The sequence below is a fragment of the Gossypium raimondii genome, chromosome 11 (genome assembly GCF_025698545.1).
Source record: "Gossypium raimondii isolate GPD5lz chromosome 11, ASM2569854v1, whole genome shotgun sequence".
Taxonomy (NCBI): domain Eukaryota; kingdom Viridiplantae; phylum Streptophyta; class Magnoliopsida; order Malvales; family Malvaceae; genus Gossypium; species Gossypium raimondii.
The window spans coordinates 55,014,899-55,041,642 of NC_068575.1; the positions used below are offsets into that span (position 1 = coordinate 55,014,899).

General features: G+C 33.0%; 1 protein-coding gene across 3 annotated transcripts; it reads right to left on the reverse strand.

Moving 5' to 3' along the window:
- Positions 1–2,886: 2,886 nt before the first annotated feature.
- LOC105802797 (uncharacterized) lies at positions 2,887–10,624 on the reverse strand. Of its 3 annotated transcripts, XR_001136291.2 has the most exons (11): positions 10,175–10,624; positions 9,243–9,355; positions 8,867–9,022; positions 8,641–8,746; positions 8,216–8,398; positions 7,272–7,431; positions 6,465–6,790; positions 6,102–6,191; positions 5,179–5,252; positions 4,217–4,337; positions 2,887–3,266 (listed from the first exon to the last, which is right to left on the reverse strand). XR_001136291.2 is itself a non-coding variant. In XM_012634658.2 (10 exons), the coding sequence occupies exons 2-9, from the start codon at positions 9,255–9,257 to the stop codon at positions 5,185–5,187; spliced, it is 1,104 nt and encodes a 367-aa protein (XP_012490112.1). In that variant the 5' UTR covers positions 9,258–9,355; positions 10,175–10,624; the 3' UTR covers positions 3,302–4,337; positions 5,179–5,184. The 3 variants fall into 3 exon arrangements, 2 of the variants coding, with proteins under 2 accessions (XP_012490112.1, XP_012490111.1); XM_012634658.2 differs by lacking the exon at positions 2,887–3,266 and having other exon boundaries at positions 3,302–4,337; XM_012634657.2 differs by lacking the exons at positions 2,887–3,266; positions 4,217–4,337 and having other exon boundaries at positions 4,772–5,252.
- Between the last annotated feature and the right edge of the window lie 16,120 nt (positions 10,625–26,744).

Below are 26,744 nucleotides of genomic sequence, written 5' to 3' on the forward strand. Positions count from 1 at the left end.
GAGCTCGAGCTCGAGTGTTCGATTGAGCCAAATTCGAACTTAGTAATACTTGACTCAAACTACTTGCGAGCCTTATCGAGCTGTTCATATTTTTATATTATTAAATTATGTCATTTTCCTTAATATATATTATTAACCCTAAACTTAATTATTATTAAGTTGAACTCAAACTTGAGTACAAAAATTGATAATCAAGCTTAATCGAGCTTGAATAATTTAATTATATATCTAACCGAATTCGAGCTTAAAAATATATATTCGATCGAGTAGTAACCAATTATGGTTAAACTCGAAGTCCGGCTATTTGTGTTGAGCACGATTGATTACACCCTAATTGAAGCATAGGAATTCACTAAATGTAAGGAAATAAAGGTGATTTATTATCAAGCATAGTGATATAATTGTGGGAATATTCGATTTTGTTGAAGGCATAACTAAGAAGTTGAAAGTTTATTTATTTATGGGTAAACTACTTAATTGATAATTCAACTTTTTGAATGCTTGTATTTTAATCACCTAAAAAACAGTATTTACAATTAATCGTTATTGAGAGAAAAAAATTTATTTTAATCACCCAAAAATAAAATCCATCAGTACACATCCTACATCTATCATATTTTTACTATTTTCTAACCCCCATCGTTCATCTTCCTCTCCTCTCAAACCTATAACCAAATCAACTATAATTTTCATGCAAGAAAGGGAAGAGGCTATATATTTGATTTAACTACACACTAACACCCACGCTGACACTTTACGAACAATAATTTGTCATCTTCCATTAAACCCTCTAATTTTTTCACTATCTTCATTTCATTTCATTTTATTTGCTTTGCTTTCATCTCTCTTCCATAAATCATTTTCTGTTTGTCAAAGCTTAAAAAGGATTGGTAACACTTACAACAGGGTTTTCTTTTTAACTATTCTCAATACATATAATTAGTGTGATTATATACATGTTAATATAGTACGAAAGAGCTAGCTAGCCTTATGATGGCCTCATAGCAGGACTTTGCGTTTATGGAGTATGCATATTTATACCGCTAAAAGATTTGGTTGAAACATGAAAAAGCATAGTTACGATAAACTATGATCATTGGGATTGTTGGCATGAACCTTCTTTTCGGTTTGGCTTTGGAAAGATAAGAAAGTTGTATGGCAAGTGAGGCACCAAGCTGGGGTGATCAATGGGGTTTTGAAGGGATTGGTTCCATGAAAGATGAGGATGCTGCTACTGCGAAGAAAGAGATGGCAGCAAGAAATCCCAAGGAAAATGTGGGTTTCATAAAGCCAAGACAACGGCATTCATGGGAGCCAAGAAACTCAAGCTTGGGGCATCCAAAGCCATAACATGGGTCAAGAATAAATCCCAAAAGAGAAACTCCAAATGCCACCGGAACATAGTTTTTCTTTTTTATAAAACAACAGTGATGGTGGAGGCCTGTAACGACGGGCCTAGATGGGGCGATGCTAGGAGGATAGAATATTGGGTGGAAAAGCAGTGGCGCAATGATCTGTTGGGTATTGGATGGAGCAAGAGATGGTCAGAACTCAGAAGGAGTAATTGGATGGTGCAGCTGAGGAAGAAAGTCCGTGTAATAAACAAGGATGAAGATGGTGACGAAGGATTTTGATTGGTGAACAAAAGTGTTTTACTTAGGTCAAAGGGAAAATTTGACCAAAAAATATGTTAAATTGAAAAAAAAATTTTAACTTGAGGAATTTAACGTTTAAAATGAAAATTTTCTTTAATAACAGTGATTAAATTACAAATATTTTTATTTAAAGGAACAAAATAAAAACACATGGAGACTAGGGGTGGGTTTGGATGGACGATTGGGTGCGGTGCGGTGCGTTTAGTTTACTTTTTGTCTCACGCTATAATATCGCTACAGTATCTAATATCACCACCACCACTATTTTTTACACTAACTGCAATTAAACGCACCGCCCATCCACACTCAGATAAGTACCCTTTATGTCGTTTAGTTTAAGGTACAAGTGATTGGTGCGAAATTGGCAAGGTTCCTTTCCCCATCCCATCAAGTCATTGATGACTTAAAATGAGGTGTCGACCTAACAATTACTTTGTCCCTAGATTCTGCCACTATATTAATAAAAACTAGGTTTTGTTGAATCACCGGTTCTTTTTTTTTATCGAATCAAGTCGGCCTTTCATTAAAAGCTTTTTTTTTGGAACCAATCAATAGTTAACTTTAGTGATTTTTATTTATATCAAAATTATAAATTTAATATTAAATCATAATAATAACAAATTATTATTCAATATTATATTTTCTCCCTCCCTCTCCCCCTTCTCTCATCATCTTCCTCCTTTCTAATTCTCCATTTTCATATGATATTAGCGGTTGAAGGGCATTGTTCTAAAACAACGTGATAGCCATCTCCGACGTGATCCATTCCCAGGGTCAAGAGTTGCCAAAACAGCCCACCAGCACATGATCCCCTACCGCTAGCGCTGCCGTAGATGGAGGTGTAAATCCGCCGGAAATAGTTGTTTCTCTTCTCTAAGGCCTAAGCTGTACCCTGGCAACTTGGAAGTCTTGCCAAACTCCGCTATCTACGAGAAGTGGTTTTTCAGTACTGAATTGGAATCGAAAATATGGGCTTGGATCCATTTGTCAACAAAAGCAAGCTGGCCCTCATTACTTGAGTTTGTTGATGGTAATCTGTAGTTAGATTAGTGAAAAATGAAAACCAATTTCCTCTACTAAGGCTTCATGGCAGGTCTAATTGTAGTTTTGGTCCCTAAAGTTTAGGATTTAATTTCTCTATCTTCATTTGATATATTTTGGTAGTTCCAAATTATTAACGGGTTGATAAAAAAAAATTTACTCTTATTGGATCACACAATCAGAGAAGATGTAACCAACAATAAATTTACTATATTATTATTTAGAGGATTGAACTGATTGGTGACGGTACATGTCAATATTTGCTTGGTTTTTATGAACCAGCAAGGTTTGATAATGTTGTGGTTTTAAAAACATTTATAAAAATGGCTCAATGTTTTCCATTCTCTGAACAAACTTGTCACACTAGCGGTATCTTAGTACCGCCTTGATCGCCCGTAATTAATCATGTTGGAACACCCTTGCTTTTTGGCTGCTGCCGCCCTTAATTTGTTTAAGGACTGATTGTTGATGATTATTCAATACGTAATACAGGTGTTCAAGACAAGTGAGGAAATAGTGATTGAGGCCACCAATAAGGGGAATATTGCTCGTTCATTAATGTCTCCTCCCCTGCAGGGAGAAAAACAGAATAGGATGGGTTAGTGTTTGTTGATACAAGATTTGGGTTTGAGGGTCTTGGGAGGGTGGAAATCGCATGATTGAGGAGTCTCGAAAGTGTGGTCAAAAGGATGAATAAACTTTTAACTTCTTGGATAAGGAGATAGATCTCCGACAAGTCCATGAGATCAACAAAGATGGGGTTTTCCCGTAAAGAGATTTTTATTCTTATACCTTCAAAAATGTAAATAAAAGAGATGTTTGGTAAACCCACCTTAAGGTGACTAAGAGATAAGATATTTATGTATAGCATTGTTACTTATGTCTCTTCATATGCTGAAAAATAACATTCCTTTTGCAATGCATGCTTAATTGTTATGCGAGGGTGATGAGAGGCAGATACTTCTTATCGCTAATACCTATGTGTCTGCTGGGGATGAGCTAACCTAAGATTTCATTGTGGATTCCTCTTTTCTCACTCCTAGTTGGGTTGATATAAATATGCATATGTCTGAATGATAGATACGACTATTTGTTTAATTCGGATGAGTAAAGCTCCCAAATGTTGAAAATATACGAATTAAGGTTGGTACTCTATACTCCCATTTATTTATAGAAGAAGCACTAGAAAGCTATTAACTAAAACAAATGAGAAATCTCAACATCCACCATAGGGCATGTACTTCTTTCGTTTTTACCTCGTGATTTTTTTAAAGAAAATATATATTATACTTTCTGATTCTCTTTCAAAATTCATCATTTTACCTTTTTTGGAATTGCTCATTTTTAGTTCCAACATTTTATCATTTTCCAATAACCTGATTACATGGCTTCATCTCTATTAACACATCAATCTTTTTAGTGATTGGACAATTACATGCTGGAATACTGATATGTCACATAATTTTAATTAAAAAACCAAAGAAACCTTCGACGGAAAAGAGAATAAAAATTGAACTTACTTCTGCATACGGAAACCGTTTAAAACCCTTTCAATCAACCCATCAATTTTCTGTCGCCGGTGTTGGTTTTTTTAGTTGCATGAACGACATTCTCTTCTCTACTCTACTGCAATCCCTATTACTGGGTTATCAAAAAAGAGAAATTTCTTTGAAAATTAAAACTTAATTTAGTAAAGAAACATGGAACAGGTGTACCTCCAGAAGCTAAAATTACATGAATTGGATGAAATTTGAAGGTAAAAGTGTCTAACCTTCAGTGATTTTAGAAATGGGTATTTGATTATACATTCCCATGAAATTAAATTTGACGGAAATTATTCTACTTCTTTAACAAAAACAAGCAAACAAGATACTATAGATGAAGCATAGACAGAAATAAAGCAAAAGAAAAGGTTGAAAAATTACAAAAAAAAGACAGCATTTTGGGTTTTTTTTTTTTAGATTAGGGGTTTTATTTGATTTTTTTACCAATGTTATTTAATTGAAATTGTTAAGTTCAAACCTTTAACACAATAAAATTAAAAATCACGAAAAGTATTAAGCTTGAGACAAAAGAAAAAAATGAATAATCCCAATTCATTCCATTTTCAGAACGGAAGCTCAATCATTTGCCTCATCACAAAGTCAAGTAGGATGGGAAAATATCGCAGTGATTTCCTCATCATACATAGAAACAAAAGATTACCAACAAATGGTCCTCAGATTCTTCAAATAACAATAAGGTCTCATCTCATTCAAAAAAAAAAAAAAACAATAAGGTCTCATACCCACAATCTGAAAAGTTACAACTAAGCAGTTGGCTACTTTCCTGTTTTCTTGACTGCTATTTGATTGATCACAAGTTAAAAATTACACTGCTTAGATGTTGAAATATGTTAACAATTCAAATTTCAAAATGCCTACTAAATAGATGTCAAATCTTGTTCTTATTCCTAACAATTTCAAGAAGGGACGTTACTAACCTTTATCTAGGATTTATCTTCATCAGACGGAGAGCACGGCTGTTCGGGGACAGAATCAACAAAAAATTCCTCCACTGAAACAAGTTAAATACATCAGTGAATTATCAAACCCACATTAACATACCGAGTATATACCAATGGGGAAATGTCAGCAACCAAAGTATTTCAAAATGTAACATTGATGCCATTTTGTGGATTTGGCCACCTATTACTAGAATTCCAAACCCTTTACATGAATATCAATTCAAGGGATAAATCCCAACATTTTACAAACTTTAATTGAATTTGCAACATGATATGGAACACCGATTTAATGCAATTTTATACGTGAAATTTTTATTTTCATTCAATTGTACTTACGAAACTATAAAGGGAAAGGCCTCAAACACTCATTCAGTAATGAATGCCTCGATATTCTCTTTTTTTTTTTAATTTTCACTAAGAGCAAGATGAAGCATTATTAAACAAAGAAATTAGAAAGCATTATTATATAAATTTAAACCTGAACAGACACCAACACAATTAAATAAATAAATTTTCAATTAGTTTCATTTTAAATAAATATAATTATTTGTCTAAGCAATAATTAAACACATATTTGAGCCATGTAGATAATATTGTTGGTGGCAGGTGAAAATTGATCAAATCAAAGCCTCGTGCATACGGGAGCACTTGCACCAATCAAAGTATCCTTATTGCATTGCCCATTAGATTCATGTTCATGAATAATTTTGAGATTTAACTAATTCAACCATAACTGAGTGCACGAAAAGTCTCGTAAAATCCTACCGATGTCAGTTAAAGCATCCCACTTCAGTTAATACATCAAATCAGCATCATAATGTTTTGATCTAAGCTACATCAATATCCTCTAATGATTCAAAATAGACATCAACGTAAACATTAGCATGCAACCTCATTACCTATATTCTCTTGATCCGAAGAATCAAGCAAAATTTCTGAATCAGAGGGAAGAAAAGGAGAACCGGGGTAATTCCCAAGGGCACCTAGATCTGTAACGATTCCACTTTGTGAGAACAAGATCAATTAAGAAACACATCAAATGGAACAATAAAGTAATAAACATGGTTGATTCCTGGAGTGATGGTTCCCAAGGAGAACAATAAAGCATGCACAAATTATTAAGAGCAAAAAACAATTACAAAAGCACAAGTCTTCAGATATGTGTTTGTGTGTGTGTGTGTAAGAGAGAGAGAGATGATAAACAATTTAAATACAAAATTTTAACTGGATATCTTAGCATAGGCATCATAGCCACAGCTTACCTCCCAAGTTTGACAAGTCTGCAGTCAGATCTGTGAGACTGAAATTCCACTGAATCTGATCAAGTGGTCTAAAGGAATCTCTAGAATTCCCAGCTTCATTATCCTGTCCCAGCTGCAATCCTACTGAACTTGCCACATCTGTTGTGAAGGCTGAATCAAGTGCTGATGTGTCTACTCCCATCCCTGACATATCTGATGCACTGAAGGGAAAACTCCCACTGGATGCCACTGAAGTACAGCTCAAAGGCATCTCTGACATAGATGACATGGCAGTGGTTGGTGGAACTGCAGGCATTACATCACTGGCATTGCTGTCCATCACCATGCTAGAATAAGAAAATTAGTCATCATTAGCATAATCATTAAACATAATTTTGGTTTATAAAATTACGAAAATCTAGAAATTATGTGACAAGGAATTAATATCTAAACATTTAAGAATGCAGTAACAGTAAAAGTTATTCATGTAGCTAAAATAAAACAGTTCAGGATTACAGTTTAATAGAACAGAGTTGGTGCAATATAACCTTAATTCAATCATGCATATTGTGCAAATTTGATCAAGTAGTTCCAGAACATCTCAAACAGAAAAAGGCTAAAGAAAGAACACATAATAATCAAATCATAAATTTCTTTTTCTTTTTTAAAGATCAAATCATAAATTATGCAAGTTATTTTTAAAGAAGCTGCATAATTTATAATATGAGATCATGAAAGTACACCTTCACATTTACCAACAAGTAAATATTTGTATATCTAGTAGCCAATTAATAGTGTAGATAAAAAAAAAGACTGTTAAGTTCTCACTCATTCCCAGAATTCATCCGCATAGGTTGAAAGTTGCTGGGAGCAGGGACTCCATTGACAACATGACAGCTTGATATACCCATGGAGTCCATATGAGGTTGCCCTGCAGCTGGAAATTGAGGTTGTTGCAGCACAGGGTATCCCATTGGTAAATTGTTAACTGCACTGCAAAAAATGGCGTTGAATAACCACAACAGTGACATAAAACATGACCAAATAATCAGAACTCCTACAATCATTGTTACTCTGACTCTCTTCATTGAGGTACCAGTGTCAGGCACATAATCGGACATGGATGTGAGGATATGGCCCCCAAAGATCCTCCAAATACATAGAAAAACTTGGAAAAAAAATTTAAACATACACAAATACAACACACCGTATCCAGGAGACATAGCTTCTAATAAAATTTCTGCCTCAAAACATATCTCGAGACAGATCCCAAATGAAATTTGTGATAAGGTTTAGTTATCCATCCCTCTCACAGTTGTTTCTCTTCTTCCAGTTGAGAAAAGAACTGAAACTTGCTATGTTGAAAACAGTCAAGCAAACAGCTAACAGACCCCATATCAAGTAAGAAGTTACAAACCACGATTAAAAATATTTGAAACATGGGGATCCCTGTCAAAAGTGTAACACAGGGATCCTTTTCCTTATGTTGTAAATTTGAAAAGGGGAATGTGATCACTAGTTTCGAAATTATCAGTATCAAGTGAAAACCACAATACAGTCCCAGAAATTTTGTCATGTTTAAAGAAAATCCTATAGCAATACTGATACTCTTAAAATTTATTAACCATCTATGGCTATTCCAAGCCAATCTTGATTCTATGATTCAGTAAGTAAGACCAGCAGCACCATGTCTAACTTAAAATCGTGGTCACTTTAGAATATAACTAAAATAATCAAAGGCTTGCAACCATTTTTATTTAGTCAGAACCTACCGGGCATGGGATGGATCCCATTTTGTATTGGGGCCAGAGGAACCTTTGGAGGCACAGGATATTTCATCATATGATATTGATGCTCAAGCAAATGGTTGAATAAAAGGATTTGCTTCTTTAACTTCAGCCTTATATAATAAGCCCTGAAAAAGTCAGCATTTTCCTCTTCCAGCTTCTGCCATACTGAATAAACAAGAATAGCAAAGAGAACAGAGTGAGGATCCCAACTCTAACACAGTTGAACAAGAAACATACTTGATTGGTGGGTTAAACTTCACAAGTTCAAAGATATTATTAAAGCAGACTGGTTTTCATTTCCCTTTTATGACATCTACTTTATCACATGCATATGCAATGCACTCTATTGAAATTCCAGATAACAGAAACACATATTTGGACTAACAAAACAATTTCAGGAAGCATACCTAAAGTTGTGAATCCTGGGTCTATCCTCGCTCGAGTCAAGAGGGTTTTGACAACCTCATCTCTGCTCATATAGAGTTGTAAACATCGTTCAATTAAATTCTGGACCTGGACAACCAGTTTATATAAACTGTGAATCGCTATTTAAAAAAACAGATAGATAGAAGTCCCTTGACCAAAAAGAAAAGGGGATAAATGAGTGACATATAAAAGGAACAGGTTTCTTACAAGTTCTATATCTTGGCGTGAAACTTTTTTGCCATCATTGCTTGAAGTAGACAAAGAGCCAGAATCTGCTAAGGGGCCATCTGCTGTTTGACTGTTTTGTGGTTCTGTTTTTGGTTCATGTGAAGCTTGAGTTGAGGGTTTTTTATCTTGTGTGCTCTGTGATCAAATAAAATCAATCATCAAGGTAGTGTAAAGGAAGAAATGATAAGAAAGTTCAAGCCAAAAAACAAACAAAAAGCCAGTAAAGAGGGAACAGTTCTTTTATATGTTAACTTGGGAGTAATGACCACTTGCAACTTGACACAGTGGCTACTTAGCTGACACCAAAGAGAGCAATTATATAAAAATATAATTACTTATTAAAAGAGGGAAACACCTGTATGTTCTTCATTACTACTAAACGCCAACTGCCTGCATCTATTTGCTCAGCGCAGAGCCTCACACTCTCCACCGAAGGTCACATAATTCACCAACATCAAATGCTAGCATCTGAGAATATACAAACAGAAGGCTGTGAGCCAAGCGCCGTAGAGAGAAGAATGGCTCTTGATTAAATGTTTTGAAGTATAAATCAATCTTTAGCAGAGAAAAGCCAAAACTTATGTTAAAAAATGGAACAGGAATATACCCCAATGGGCACTTACTGGCATTAGAATCTTTTACCAAAACAAAGAAATATACCATGTTTAGCTATTCACAAGTTCTCCAACTAAGTTCCCAACATTAAACAAGTTCATCTCTTCTCAAATCCAAGCAATCACGTTGATCAAATCAATTGTTATATTAGATAAGAATTAATTCCAAAAGCATCTTACTAACTACTTCCAAACCACAAAGCAAAGACACCAAAAATGAAAAGAACCAATCAGGTTTTCATTACTTAAGTATCATTATTAATAAATAAAACTCTTTGCTTCTTCTTATTTTTCTCGCGATTCTCGAATGCAAAGTATGCAACAAGCAGAATCAATTCCACATTTTACTAAAAGAAGAAAAAGGACATCAGCCTTTAATATAATCAAACAGATCTAAGATTAATTACATAAACTGAGCAAAGTTGGAATCTGCACATTCAATCTATTTGATTTTTCTAAGAAGAAAGGCCTTGCTGGATATCAATTTGAAAGTAGCATTTTCAAATCAAACCTTCCCCTTTAGCTAACAAATAGCTAGTAAAATACAGTCAATTTCAGCAAATAAAGCAAAATCTCTGGAAATTTTTATGGCAATAAACTACAATTAACAAGTATAATTATGAAGACAAACCAGAAATTGTAATTTAGTAGAAGCTGTAGGACTAAAATTTACCTTACAACCAAAGTTGCCAACTCTTGAAAACACGGCAAAACAAAGAAAATCAATTTTTTTATTTCAACAAATTCAGAGATCCAATTGAAGATTTAAGAAATACAGAAGGAAAAAAAACTTTACAAAAATTTACTGTATAAGCTGAGAAGAGTTACATAAACAGTAACTTTAAGGATTATAAAAGAGAATATTCTCGATTGAAACTGAAATGTAAAGATATTTACAGAAAAATAAAATGAAAAAATGAAGAATTCTCTTTTTAAAATTATAAAAATAATAATACTAATAAAGGCTGGAGAAGAAGTGAAGTTCTAAGGAAGATTTGAGTGGAGATTTTTAGGGTTTATCATGACTACTATGATTATTGTTAGTGAACTGATGATGAGAGCTAAAGCGGAATGGAGAAAAATGCAGAGAAAAACCAGAGGGAAATAAAAATGGGGGGAATCTCACCCAACTTTGGCATTTTATAGTTTTGATTTTTCTGATATTAAAAAACGTCAAATTTGAGAGAAAATCAGAAAATGACGGTTGGGACAAAAATAAAAAAGGAAAAATTACTTATTTATAGGATTTGGTGAAAAAAAAGGGTAACTTTTGAAATTCTGACACGGCTTCAACGGCTCAAGCCTCGGCTTAGGCAGAGGATCTTTACTAATCACGGTTCACGAGGCTGCCGTGATATAAGTATCTGAACCACAAACCCTTCTTTTTTGTTTTCTTTTTAGTGATTGTAAAATGTTTTAGCTCTTTTGGTTTTCGTTCATTACCTATCTTCCTTATTATTATTATGTAAATTTGTACTCATTATTTATGTACTTTTGGTGATAGAGTGGGATGATGATTGTTGTTTTATAGAATCAAAATCACTTACAAGATAATTAATGTGAATTTAAATGGGTGGTGCGTTTATCTACAGTTAGTATAAAAATAGTAGTAATTATGATATTAGATACTATAACAATATTATAAAGCACAAATTTTACCCGGGCCTAACAAACCCAAACTTAAATCTAACAGCCCAATACCGATAGCCCATTGCCTAGCCTAAATCAAGGCAGAAACCCTAGCAGCAGTTTTCTTTCCCTTCCTCAGTGCCGCAGCAACTACCCATCGCCCCCACGTCGCAGCAACCTTGCCCACGTTCAGCAGCTTCCGTGCACGTTGCGCACGTTCTCTTCCAGTGCACTTGTAAAAAGCCTAGAATAATAGAGAAAATAGAAAAATATAAAAAATAATAATTTTTGTAATATTCGGCTATAAAGCCGATTGTAGTATTTGTAAAAAGGGGGGAAGACTGAAAAAAATAATAAAAGAACTATATCAGTTTTTGGAAAAGGTTTTTTTCTTTCCTAGCAAAAGCCTCTGTTTCTTTTTTCTGTTGGAGTTTATTTATAAAATATAAAAGAATAGCAGAAAGAAAAGAAAGATTTACCTTCCTAATAGCGTCGGTTCCCGTTTGTTTCGCCTTAATCGAAATTGGAGCGGGGGTTGTGAGGCCGAAATTGGGGTTAGAGAGCGGCGGCCTAGGGTTTGGTTTTAAAGAAAACCTAGCAGAGGAAAAAGAATAAATGTTTTGAAAAATATAGGCTGCTAGTGTTTTTTTAGAGATTATTTTTGTTCAAATACCATCGGAATACGACGCCGTTTTGAGCTAGGGTTCCTAGCACCAAAACGACGCCGTATAGGGCTGCCCGCGCGCGACCCGGTCCATTTTCTCAAGACCCGCGTTTTTTCTTTTTCATTTTTCAATGGTCTAATTACGCAATTGGTCCCCCTGTTTTTACAGTGTGTTTAAATTAAATTTATTATTTCTTTTAAATTTTACTGCACATTTTATTTTGGTTTCAAATCGGTCCATGTTGCTGCGTAGTGTTTTGGAGGACGGGGTTAATTTCTTTGTTGGTCCTCCACTGTTAAGGGCGTGTTCTATTTGGCCCATTTGCATTTTATTTATTTCAAATCTGCCTTTGAATTTTTGTTTATTTTCAATTTAATCCCTAATCTGTTGTTTTAGTTTTTTTCAATTTTTTATATTATTAATTATGTTATATTAATTATTATTATATTATTTATTATTATGCCTATACGTATGTACACGCATATGTATCTTATAATATATATATGTATATATTTTAAATGTTTTTTAAATAAATACATATACATATTTTTTTATTATTTTATTTTCTTAGTCTTTATATATATACACATATATACATTTATATTTTATAATATTTATACATTTTCCATATCATATAATCCATATATATATTTTATAATATATATTTATTTATACACTATTCAAAATTATTTTAAATATATTTTTCGCATTTTTTATATATACATATATTTTCATATTTTTATAAGTTACTAATATATTATACTTATACATTTTTTATTTTTTATTTTGTAAATACATGTACATGTTTTATATATATTATTTTATTTTATTTTATAATTTTGTATACATGTATATATATATGCATTGACATTTTATAATACATATACATGTATAATTTAAATTAAAGTATTGGTTTCATGTTCTACATTAAACATTTTATCATACTCTTAAAGGAAACAATGTTGGTTTTTATTAAAGCATTAAAATATCTTATTTTGTAAATTTTCAAGATATTTGGCATTCATGATTCTCGAGAAAGATCATGTTCTAACTTACTGGATTTCGATTGTTTTTCGATGAATTTAGAGAGCCAAGTATTTATTTTGCAATAAAATCACACGGATTCAAATAAAAGCTTATTCTCAGGAATTCAAAAATGTTGGGTCCTAACTCACTAGACATGACATTTTGTCATCTCGAAATAAGAATTTTTAAAAAAGTAAATAAATAAAGGCAATGTTCGGTATTTGGAATTTTGAGAAATTGCGCCCTAACTTACTGGGTTTCGATTTTCTTCATTTTACCTAAATAACCGAATATCATTCTTAGGTTTAAATGCACGAGTTTTAAAAATCAAAAGACAAACTTAATTTTGAAGATTAAAAATGTTGCTCCCTAACTTACTGGGTGTGACGTTTAAATGCTATGAAATAAGAATGTCTTATTTTTTTAATTCATTCAGGATAAAAAGTTTTATTTGAAAATCTTTTCAAATTTTTGACACCAAGACATTAAACGATCAATTTGGTACCGATTTTGGGCATTACGAGGGTGCTAACCCCTTCCTCGTGCGTAACTGGCTCCCGAACCTGTTTTCTCAAGTTTCGTAGACCAAAATCGTTTTTAAGGTGAACCGATCACACCTCCATCAAGGATCGGTGGTGACTCCAATTTTTGTTTCTTTAAAGTCGACAACTAAATTTTTGTTTTCAAAAAAATGGTTTCGACAGCTTGGCGAGAGTCGAGCCATGAATTGATTATTTTTTGTCTTTTTGTCGAAAATCAAAAGTTGTTTTAAATTATAATTTCCCCTTTGCATTCATTGATTTTATCATATGCTTGCTTGATTGGCCTAAGTTTGTTAGCTTATTTGTATTTTGCATTTCATGGTCAATTTTACCCCTTTAAGTGGGAGTGAGAAGCTAGTTCTTCGTGAGGTTTTCACCTCCGTGCAGGGTAGTAGACCGCTTTCGGGATACATCTATACCTATGTCTTCGTGAGATTTTCATCTCCGTGCAGCCATAGGGAAATGTATTCCCCTGAACTGAACTTGGTCCATATGAGCCTATAATGGGTGAGGATCGAGGAATCTACTGGTTCGGGTACCCTTGCTCTAGAAGCCAAACCTCATATAGTGAACCTTAAGAACTCACCCTAGGTATAATTACTATTAACCTTAGTAGACACCTAATTAGGAGTTTTTACTATTTATTGATTGTATTGTATTTAATTGATACTAACTTTTTTGTGTTTTACTCTGATTGCATGACATTACAATTACATGGCATTTTATTATAAAGGCGTTGGTTCGTATTCGGTTGCTCGAAAGAAAGTTTATCATGGGAAATAGGTTTCTTGATAGAGTGGAGGACAATGCGGCTGTCCGAACTTGGGCTGAGATGACACAGCGCGAAAAATGTGATAGTTTGGCCGTGGGATACATATCAGAATTATGGGACTTCACCCGTGTTAACGTAGCCCAGAACAACTTGCAAGAGTTGAAGGAGATTTGGGATCAGTGGAATAATGAGGTTAGATAGTTATTATATTCAAATTATGGGGATTTGCCTTTTTTACTTGATATGAAGGTAGACAAACGTCTGTTTCGAGCTCTTGCCTAATTTTGGAATCCGGCCTACAGTTGCTTCACGTTCGAGAAGGTCGATTTGGTGTCTACAATAGAAGAATACGTGACTTTACTTCGATGTTCGAGGGTTCTAGTAGACAGAATCTACTCGAAAGCGGTAAATCTACCGACCTTCTTGAGGAAGCTGATGAATATAATAGGGATGAGTGAGCAGTGGGTCACGACTCGGATCAAGCAAAAGGGGGATAACAGGTGCTTTCATTGGAAAAATTTGAAGGACCTCATTTTAGCGCACCCAGATGCGAGGAAGAAGGTAGATGTTTTTGCTTTAAGTATATATGGTTTGGTTGTGTTCCCTAAAACTTTGGGACATGTTGACGAGGCGGTCACTGACTTATGTAATCTGCTTGATAAGAGAGTTTCACCAGTCCCGATAATTTTGGCAGAAACTTTCAGGTCACTGAATGCATGCCGGAGAGCAGAAGATGGTAGATTTATTGGATGTGGGCAGCTCTTACTTGCATGGTTCCACAGTCACTTTTGGAAGGTTGATAAAGTTTTGTATTGGGTTTTCTCTGAAATTTACTCACCATTGAAGGAGATAGTGGCTACACCAATGAGAGATGATATCTCGGAAGAGAAATGGATGGTAATTTTTTAGAATTTGCAAGAGGGGGATATCGAGTAGAGAGCTCTGTGGTTACTTCCAGGTGAGATCCTATATCGGTGTGGGGATTTTGATTGGGTTCCTTTGCTTGGGATTTGGGGAACTATTGGTTATGCCCCATTGCTAGTGCTAAGGGAATACATGTCAAGGCAATTTGTGCCCGCAACTCAGTGACTGGCCGAGTGTGAACTCTCGTATAGAGGTGAAGGTTACAAAAAGAAAGCTCATGAGATGGCCAATGCATGGAATCAGACTCGCCGAATGAAGGGATTAGCTGTGGGTCCAATGATAACTTTCAAGCATAGTGAGTGGTGGGTTAACAGGATCAACGATAACATTCCTGGTCCAAGTTCAGAAAATAGACAGTCGGTAGAGGAACACTTGCGGGTCGTCCCTTCTGAGTTGGAAATTATAAAGCAGGACTTTGAAAGAAGAAATGCAGAATTAGAGAAGAAAATAGAGCAAATGGAGGAGGAAAAGATGAATTTGAGACTGGATGTGGATGTTCAGAAGCTCGAGGCTGATAAACTAAGGAAGGGGAAGAATAAGGCCAAATAAGAACTAGATAGCTTGAAGACAGATTACAAGAAGATACGTCTGTCAATGAGAACTGCCGGGCCTGGGAAAACTTCAGAGCAGTGGCGTGAAGAGATTCGAGAGGAAAGAAACAAGTCAGACCGGTGGGAAAGAAAATTTCAAGAGGTTCAAGCACGAAGTGAAGCATTAGAAAAGAGCTTGTCAGAGAGCCAAAAGGAAAAGGGCGAACTAAAAGACAGGGTGATTGAGTTAGAAGGGTCTCTTCGTCAACACAAAAGTCAAAATTCTTAGTAGAGCTAAAGGCAAGTCTAAACAAGATTGAAGAGATGAAGAGAAAAATAGAAGGGTTAGAAGCAGCATTGCGAAATTGTGAGGTTCGGATTGAGCATCTAGAGGCAAAAGAAGGTCGTCAGAATGAGCAACTTCATTATTTCCAAAATCAAGTTAGGGACAGGGATCATGTTATGGGAGAAGTTGTGGTTCAGATTCGAGAGGTAGCAGATCACCTGCAAGCTTTGACAGTACAGGCTGACAAGTTGAGCGTGAAGTATGAATTGGAGTCAGACCGGAGACAATATTTGCCTCGTTACTTAAAAAGATTAAGGTCTTGAGTATTAAAGCAAAGCCTTATTTGTAGCTCATTCTATGTAAAGGGATTTATTTTCTAATAAAGTTTTCTGAAAGTAATTGAAATTAGAATTAACGTCTTTTTGCATTCATTTTCATACATCGCATCATATGCATTAAAAACTATTAAAGGGTTCTAATTGAAAAATCATTCTTCAATTAACCTGGAAACCAACCAGCCAGCCCAACACCGTTACGGTACAAGAGCGAAATTAAAATATGGACCAAAGGTTGGAAAAGCTCGAGCAGTTCTAAAAAGAAATGCAGGATCAACTTCAGCAGCAAATGCAAGTGCAGCTTGAGAAGATCCAGCAGAAAATGATGGACAAAATAATAGAATCCCAAGGGAACATGATGACTCAGTTAACGCGACTGTTGACTGAGGGAAAAGATAAAAGAAAGGGCAATTTGGCTAATGTTGAGAATAGAGGTGATGATGGACCTCTCTATCCTCCAGGCTTTACTCCTCCACATGTGCAGGCTCAGGCTGAAGTATACCCGCACAAATCTTCTATCACAATCAAGCCTCAGCAGTTTCAGACCGAGGCTTCGAGGTCAATAAATATCCAAACCGAATCAGGCTCTAACCTCGAGAAAAATCCTGTCAAGACTATTTTTAATGAGGCGGTTGGAAAAGAAAAAATAAAAGAGGAATTACCAAGGCAATTAGAAGAAAGGTGGAAATGGATTGAAGAGAAGTTTAGAGCGATGGAAAGCACTGAGAGATATGTTTGGATTGATGCTATGGATTTGAGTTTGGTTCCAAGTTTGATGCTCCCTTACAAGTTTAAGATACCAGAGTTCGAGAAGTATAATGAGACCAGTTGCCCTGAAGCTCACATCACCATGTTTTGTAGGCGGATGACTGGATATGTCAATAATGACCAACTATTGATACACTGTTTTCAAGATAGCCTCACAGAGGTAGCATCTAAGTGGTACAATAAATTGAGCCGTACCTAGATTAGTTCCTGGAGGGATTTGGCACAGGCTTTTATGAAGCAATACAGTTATGTAACAGATATGGTTCCTGATAGAATTACTCTACAAAACATGGAAAATAAGTCGAATGTAAGTTTTAGGAAATACGTTCAGAGATGGAGGGAAGTTACTATCCAGGTTCAGCCACCGCTCTTAGAGAAAGAAATGACAATGCTATTTATTAACACACTAAAAGCCCCGTTCATTACGCAGATGTTAGAAAGTGCCACAAAAATATTCTCAGATATAATCATGAATGGCGAAATGATTGAAAATGCCATCAGAAGTGGAAGAATAGACGAATGAGAGAGTAACAAGAAGTCAGCCTCAGGGAGAAAAGAAAATGAGGTGAATAACACAAGTTACTCAAGATCAGTTATTGTAGGTCAGCCAAGAAAGGTGGTCGCTAATCAGCAAGTTCCATCAAGGCAAGATCTTGGCACGAAGACTAAGAAGCTCCAGTTCACACCCATCCCAACAACATATGGGGAGTTGTACCAGAAGCTGTTTAATGCACATGTGGTATCTTCGTTCTACTTAAAACCTATGTAATCTCCGTTCCCAATATGGTATGATGCAAACGCCCAATGCGAATACCATGTAGGAATTATAGGACATTCTACAGAAAACTGCACCACTTTCAAGAAACTGGCCGAAAGGCTCATCAATATGGGCATTGTCAAATTTGAGGATTCATCCAGTGCAGAAAATCCGCTACCCAATCATATTGGTAATGGGGAGAATGTGATGTATGAAAAAGTGTAGGGGAACGTTCATATCAATGCCATACATGGAGACACAACTGAAGAAGAGACCTTATTAGATATTCGCCCTTGTAAATTTAGAAATGTTTTAAATAATTGGACTGCAGAAGAAATCTCTATAGTATTTAGAGCTTACTTAGAGTAATGTTCAAAACACACTTGTCGCTTTTAGCCTAGAGGCAATAATAGTTCCTTTATGAAACAGGCTCATCTCTGAGCGTCATTATTCTAATAAAATAAATCTTTGTATTCATTTTTGAGCTAATATTCTTTCATTCTTTTCGAATAATTATTCTTTTATTCTTTTGGATTCTCTTCCACATCATTCTTTCATTAATTCAAAATCATATTGTATAAATTCATACATTCTTTTGTATATTCTTTGGTGCCTACTATAGGTCCCCAGATATCAATGACATGAATGACACTGCTACAGACTCTGAATCTCCTTATAAGCGAGACATGTGTTAGAGGGATTTCATGACTTTGAAGATAACATAGATTGTAGCTTATCTCCGAACATGTTAAGGATGGTAGGGTGGGACGGAAATTTTACCTCATGAGGAGACAATGTATATTGTGACTTTAGAGGAACATGCATAACCAGATAAACGAAGCAAAACCTTGTTCAGTTACTTCAAGAGTTCAAAGATGTCTTCATATGGTCATAATAGGATATGCTCGGGTTAGGCACTGACATTATAATCTGAACAACAGCATGATGTCAGAAATTTGTAGCATGTTCAAGATTAACATTATGAGCGATACAGTGAAAATTCTTTACTAGGGCAATGCCTTTCTCTTTGACTTATCATAACTTTGCCCATTGAAGTCGAGTTGCCATCTTTCCGCATTTTTGTTGGATTTTATCCTAATTGAAGAGAAAGATCCGAAGATTTTCGTCCCATAAGGATTTATAAGAGAAACCTGATACCAAAGAAGATCTTTTACGTACAAAATGAAAGTGGAAGATCTTATGTAGAAGACTTTATCTGAAAAAACATTGATTCTGATCAAAAGGGATAACCAGGACTTGTCTACTCCTATGAGTTCAGATTCAATCAAAGAAAATTAAAAAAAATTAAAAAATCAAAAAATCAAAATCAAAATAAAAAAATCAAAATCGAAAAAATAAGAATGATGAAAAATGAAAAGAAAAAGAAAAGAAAAGAAAAATGAGAGGCAAAGGTGAAAACCCGCAAAGGGAGCTTTGTGACCAAAGGTGGATTTGAGTTGAAAACCCGAAGAGGGTGGCTCAAATATTGATCAAAATGGGGTATGAGGTGATCAGAGCAGCTCAAATATTAATTAGAATGAGGCATGCGGTGATCTTGCTATACCTGAATCAGCAAGAAAGGGTACGCGACATCTTGGGGCATCGACAGAGTACTGTAGATCTCCTAAACACATGTCAAACTCAGAATGGTCTTCAGAAAATTTGTACAGAGAAGTTCAAGCTGCGATATCTAGGGCATCTAGTCTTCATACTATTTATTTTGAATTTGTTGTTCTTGGAATACTTCATTCTTTTTCAAGATACGTGTTCCTAATCAATTCCTCTTTTATTCTGAATATCCTTGATAATTTATTCATTTCAAGATATGCTCTCAAATCAATTCTATTTATCCATCGTTATGATATTTTGACAAACATATTGCATTAGAATAATGATTAATGAACTAATAAAACTTTCACAAGGGAAGTTTTGCATATTACTCTAGAAGTTTCTAAATAATACAGGAACTTGAAACAGGACTATTGTTTAGAACGCACAAAGTTTAAAGGTTGAAATGTCAAGGAAGGAAAAGTCTAAATTGAGACTATCCCTTCAGATTTTGTTGTCAAAACATTGATTGAACAAAATGACAATATGTCAGGTTGGTGACGAGGCTTAAATGAACAAGCAAGCAATAAACACCAAGCAATAGAAAGAGGTTTCCTTTGAGAAGAAAATTCTTCATTCGTGCATAGGCATTTGGTATAACACCCTGAGATTGGTATAAAGACCAAAGAGCTTCACATTCTGCATCCTTGAATTGCGATAGGAGAGGATTGAGAAAAGGCCAGATTTTTCTACCCTTGGGTTACAGCGGGAGATAGATAGTACAAATGTTGCATCCCAATGGATTGAACTTTGAAGTTCACAGTGGAGGGTAATTTGATTAAGTGTTTTTTAGAGATGCTAGCCGAGCAAGAGGATGTTGTAGTGCGTCAGTGATACGGCTTTAATAAACTTTGAGTAATGACTTCCTAAGCAGGATCATTCTCGGAAAAAATAATATTCTATATTCATTCAAATGTCATTCATACACGTCTAGTTAGGAGCATTTGATTCATTTTGATCATGACGTCTTAATCACTAGGCATAATTAGGTTTATAAATTGAATTATACATGATATGTTCTCTAGAGAACAAGCCGGTGAAACTTCAGCCTTATCTCCCTGAGCAGCAATGGAGTAGGTTGAAAATGGTAGATCTTGCATTCCTGTACTGGCAGCGAAACAGATCGAAGACACCAATCTTATCGCCTTGACGTTACAGTGGAACGGATTGAAGCCGTAACGGCGAATCTTACTTTTCTGGCGTTGCAGCGGAGCAGATTAAAGCCACGACGGCGAATCTTATCTCCCTGGCGGTAAGACTTGGATTGGCTGAAGTGGAACAGATTAAAACTGTGGGCAGTGAATCCTATCTCTTTGGCATTACAATGGAACAGATTAAAGCCACAACGGCGAATCTTACTTCCCTAGCGGTGTAGTGGAACAGATTGAAGCTACGACGGCGAATCTTGTTTCCCCAACATTGCAATTAAACAGATTGAAGATGGCGAATCTTATCTCCCTGAAGTTGTAGTGGAGCAGATTAAAGCCAATAATCCTATCTCCCTGAAGTTGCAGCGGAGCGGATTAAAATGACAGATCTTATCTCTCTGAAGTTGCAGAGAGCAGATCGTAACTAGTCTTATCCCCCTGAAGTTGCAGTGGGGGCAGACTGAAGATTGTGAATCTTATCTCCCTGAAGTTATAGTGGAGAAGATTAAAGCCAATAATCCTATCTCCCTGAAGTTGCAGTAGAGCAGATCGCATCCAGTCTTATCTCCCTGAAGTTGCAGTGGAGCAGACAAAAAAATATCAATTTTTTGTTCTCTTGAAGAGTTACGAGTTACCAGTCCTATCCCCCTGAGAAGCAGTGGAGCTGGTTGAAGCAACAAGACGCAGTGGACTTGAATGAAGCTACTTGAAGAAAAGAAGCATCAAAATAAGTCAAGGTGAGACCGGGTAAAATTGGTCTTTCTTAAAAGTATTTGCTCTGTTCTCGTTACACGACAACGAGCAAAAAAGGGCAGCTGTAAAGCCCAAATTTTGCCCGGGCCCAACAAACCCAAACTTAAATCTAACAGCCCAATACCGATAGCCCAGTGCCCAGCCTAAATCAAGGTTGAAACCTGAGCAGCAGTTTTCTTTCCCTTCCTCAGTGCCGCAGCAACTGCCCATCGCCCCCACGTCGCAGCAACGTTGCCCACGTTCAGCAGCTTCCGTGCACATTGCGCACGTTCTCCTCCAGTGCACTTGTAACAAGCCTAGAATAACAGAGAAAATAGAAAAATGTAAATTTTTTTTTGTAATATTCGGCTATAAAGCCGATTGTAGTATTTGTAAAAAGGGGGGAAGACTGAAAAAAAAATAAAATAACTATATCAGTTTTTGGAAAAGGTTTTTTTCTTTCCTAGCAAAAGCCTTTGTTTCTTTAAATTTCTGTTGGAGTTTATTTATAAAATATAAAAGAATAGCAGAAAGAAAAGAAAGATTTACCTTCCTAATAGCGTCGATTCCCGTTTGTTTCGCCTTAATCGGAATTGGAGCGGGGGTTGTGAGGCCGAAATTGGGGTTGGAGAGCGGCGGCCTAGGGTTTGGTTTTAAAGAAAACCTAACAGAGGAAAAAGAATAAATGTTTTGAAAAATATAGGCTGCTAGTGTTTTTTTAGAGATTATTTTTGTTTAAATACCATCGGAATACGACGCCGTTTTGAGCTAGGGTTCCTAGCACCAAAACGACGCCGTGTAAAATGCCATGTGACCAGTCCATTTTCTCAGGACCCGCGTTTTTTCTTTTCCTTTTTCAATGGTCTAATTACGCAATTGGTCCCCTTGTTTTTACAGTGTGTTTAAATTAAATTTATTATTTCTTTTAAATTTTACTGCACATTTTATTTTGGTTTCAAATCGGTCCATGTTGCTGCGCAGTGTTTTGGAGGACGGGGTTAATTTCTTTGTTGGTCCTCCACTGTTAAGGGCGTGTTCTATTTGGCCCATTAGCATTTTATTTATTTCAAATCTACCTCTGAATTTTTGTTTATTTTCAATTTAATCCCTAATATGTTGTTTTAGTTTTTTTTTATATTATTAATTCTGTTATATTAATTATTATTATGCCTATACGTATGTACACGCATATGTATCTTATAATATATATATATATGTATATATTTTAAATGTTTTTTAAATAAATACATATACATATTTTATATATATTATTATTATTTTATTTTCTTAGTCTTTATATATATATACACGTATATACATTTATATTTTATAATATTTATACATTTTCCATATCATATAATCCATATATATATATATTATAATATATATTTATACACTATTCAAAATTATTTTAAATATATTTTTCGCATTTTTTTATATATACATATATATTCATATTTTCATAAGTTACTAATATATTATACTTATACCTTTTTTTTTATTTTTTGTAAACACATGTACATGTTTTATATATATTTTATTTTTATAATTTTGTATACATGTATATATATATATGCATTGACATTTTATAATACATATACATGTATAATTTAAATTAAAGTATTGGTTTCATGTTGTACATTAAACATTTTATCATACTCTTGAAGGAAACAATGTTGGTTTTTTATTAAAGCATTAAAATCATCTTATTTTGTAAATTTTCAAGATATTTGGCATTCATGATTCTTGAGAAAGATCATGTCCTAACTTACTGGATTTCGATTGTTTTTCGATGAATTTAGAGAACCAAGTATTTATTTTACAATAAAATCACACGGATTCAAATAAAAGCTTATTCTCAGGAATTCAAAAATGTTGGGTCCTAACTCACTAGACATGACATTTTGTCATCTCGAAATAAGAATTTTTAAAAAAGTAAATAAATAAAGGTAATGTTCGATATTTGGAATTTTGAGAAATTGTGCCCTAATTTACTGGGTTTCGATTTTCTTCATTTTACCTAAATAACCGAATATCCTTTTTAGGTTTAAATGCACGAGTTTTAAAAATAAAAAAACAAACTTAATTTTGAAGATTAAAAATGTTGTGCCCTAACTTGCTGGGTGTGACGTTTAAATTCTTTAAAATAAGAACGTCTTATTTTTTTAATTCATTCAGGATAAAAAGTTTTATTTGAAAATCTTTTCAAATTTTCGACACCAAGACACTAAACGATCAATTTGGTACCGATTTTGGGCATTACGAGGGTGCTAACCCCTTCCTCGTGCGTAACTGGCTCCCGAACCTGTTTTCTCAAGTTTCGTAGACCAAAATCGTTTTTAAGGCGAGCCGATCACACCTCCATCAAGGATCGGTGGCGACTCCAATTTTTGTTTTTTTAAAGTCGACAACTAAATTTTTGTTTTAAAAAAATGGTTTTGACAAAAAGTAAGTTAAACACACTACACTGCTCATCTAAACTCACACTAAATTAAAAGTAATTTTAGAACTTTTATATCTTAGTTTATTTTATTTATACATATTGATGATATATGAGCTTAGGAAACTTATGATTTATATAACACTCTTAAGACAATTTAATAAGTTTGCAACAAATAAATAAGTAAAACAAAGTTGCGAAAAAAAAAAATGGGACAAACATATCTTCCGTGCTATTATACATGATCCAAAATTGCTCCTTATTTATTATCGGTTTGCACGTCTAACATAATAATTAGTTTTGTCCTAAATTTGATGCTTGTCAACTAACGTTTTATATTTTCCTATTAGAGAATAAATTATATTAAAATAATCTTAAAAAATATAGTTTTAGACACCCAGATCATTAAATTTTAAAAATAACATAGTATTATTATACATTCATTTATATCTACTATATTCTCTAACTTAATTTAAATTTAATTAAATTATTTAAAATAATTAGTTTTTTAATTATAAACAAACATATTTTCTTCTTTTATAATTTTAATCATTTTTATTTTTTTCCATAAATTAATATCTTTTATTTTTATGAACCAATTTAAACAAAAAAAGTTTTTAGACAGTGAATTTTTTGCTTTTTACCATTTTTAATTTTTTTATTTCATATGGTGTATTTTTAAAATTAAAAATCATATTGCATTGAATCTTCAGTAATAAGAATGGTGTAAATTTTAAAGTTTTTATGTTATATGAGTTTTTTAATTTTAATTACTCATGTTTTTAAAAAAATAGAGTTGAAGAGTTAGTTGAATATGGACGGATATATAATAATAAATTTATATCTTTAAAATTTAATGGTGTGACAAATTTTTATTGGTACCTAAAATCGGATAACTTTGTATAGGAGAAAATACATGGTTTAAGTGTGGATGAGACAAAGAGTATTCGAGAGACTAGATGTTTATATTTAGCTTTGAGGCTGCTAATAAAAGAGCTACCCAGCATTGTGATTGGTTACTCCTAAGGTGGTTTTAGAATAAAAATATTATAAATATTCATCAGATTTAGAACTAGAGATAACCAAAATGAGATAAACGTGTGGCAAAGTAAAATTGCTTGAAAGTAATTATCTTTGTATTTTGCAATTCAATCATTGTACCAAAACTGAAATAGTACTGGACTGAGTTCACTTGAGCAGAATATGAAGTTTAAGAACATGAATATCATCAAAGCTAAAAGTTAAAAATTTTTATTATATGATTTTTAAATTATTCATACCTTAATACCTTTAAATCAAAAATAATATACATTTAGACACTCTTAATCCTACATTAATTTAATTATTACAACAACAATAGTACTAACTATAACTCAATCAATGAATATAACATATCATATATGTATATATAACAAGGTACATAAACATTCATATTAGACAAGTGACGATCTCCATTTTTTATTTATATTTAAACTTTTATTTTCTTAAAGATAATTAAATAGATAGTTTATTTATATAAATTAAATTTAATGGATAAATTAACTTTTCAAATTTTAGTTTATTTAATTAACAATTTATCTTTAAAAATAAAAACATTTCAAAATTTTAAAAATATGAAAAGATAATAAATCTAAAACTTTGAAAAATAATTTTGTTTTGTAATTTTATTTCCAAATATTATATGTTTTGAATATTCTTTTAGAAATCTTAAGTAACTTTACAATTTATTAATTAAATTTTAATTTTCTATTCAAGGGATGCGCGGGTTGGCAATTTTTTTGTTTTAAAAATATATAATTTTTATATTATTTATTGAATAATTTAAATTATAATGATAATTTTTATATATTAAAATTAATAGATTATCTCTTTAATATATAAAATAAAATATACTGTCTTTTAGAATGGAATTTATTATGGAAATTTAACAATTATATTAAAAGTTTCATAAAATTAATATATAAAATATTATAAAATTTCTAACTATTATCTCTTGAATGATTAAAATTATGATGATATTTATTTTAAAAAATCCAATGATAATAATTTATTTATCTCTATAAATGCCACGCCAAAAGTGATAAATTGATAAATTTAAAATTGATAAATTACACATCAACAAAATTAAAAAGAATAATCTATTTTAAAAGAAAAGAGAATTACAATGAGATATAAATTTTATATAAATTTAACAAATATTAAATATTATTATATTTATTTAAAACTTTCATTTGAAAAAAATTAAAAATTAATTATCACTGCTTTTAAAATAATTAGCTTTTCAACTTAACAATTTATCTATTAATTAAAATTAATATTATTCTCAAATCACTTCACAATAATTATTATATTTAAAAAATTATTATTACGATTTTTCAAAGAATTAACTTTTGAATTAAATAATTTATCTATTAATTAGATTTTAATATTAAATTCAAATCACTTCAAAATAATTCTTATATACTTTCACTGTCTTAAATAATATTATCCAATGAAAATTTGAATATATAAAAATATCATTATTAATTTTGAATTGTTATTATAAAAAATTGTTATCCAATAATTAAATATTAAAATCCTACATTTCAATTATGAAATTAAAAAAAAGACGTGAAAGAGAAATAAATCAACTAATTAAAAGACCTAGTCAATCTCCCTCGGACGAGATTCTTCAAACAAGCATAAACCAATCCTTCTTTCTTGTACCATTCTAGCTATATTGTGTGCATCATAATTATCTTCTCTAGAGATATGCCATGTACTCCAATGTATATTTATTATTTTAATGTACAAATCTTTTATTATTATTTTAACTTTCTTATAGCATGTATATATTTTAAATTATTTATATTTACATATGCTTAAATAAAAAATATTTTTTAAGAAAAATTAAAATGATATAATATATTAAACTTTATTTTTCAAAACTTAAACTAAAAATTTCACTAGAAAATAATGTTAATTGAAAATATATTTTCTATAACCCAAATGCATGAATTTAAAATTTTAATCCAAATAACACAAAAAAAATGATAATTATCTTTGATGTGAATTCAAATTTTAATTTTAATTTTTATTTAA

What these genes read in the sequence shown, in the direction of transcription:
- LOC105802797 (XM_012634658.2), bottom strand. An exon ending in CGGATGAATTCTGGGAATGA is followed by an intron (nt 6,791 to 7,271) that starts GTGAGAACTTAA and finishes TTCTTATTCTAG; the next exon opens with CATGGTGATGGACAGCAATG. An exon ending in TTCGGATCAAGAGAATATAG is followed by an intron (nt 5,253 to 6,101) that starts GTAATGAGGTTG and finishes AACTTGTTTCAG; the next exon opens with TGGAGGAATTTTTTGTTGAT.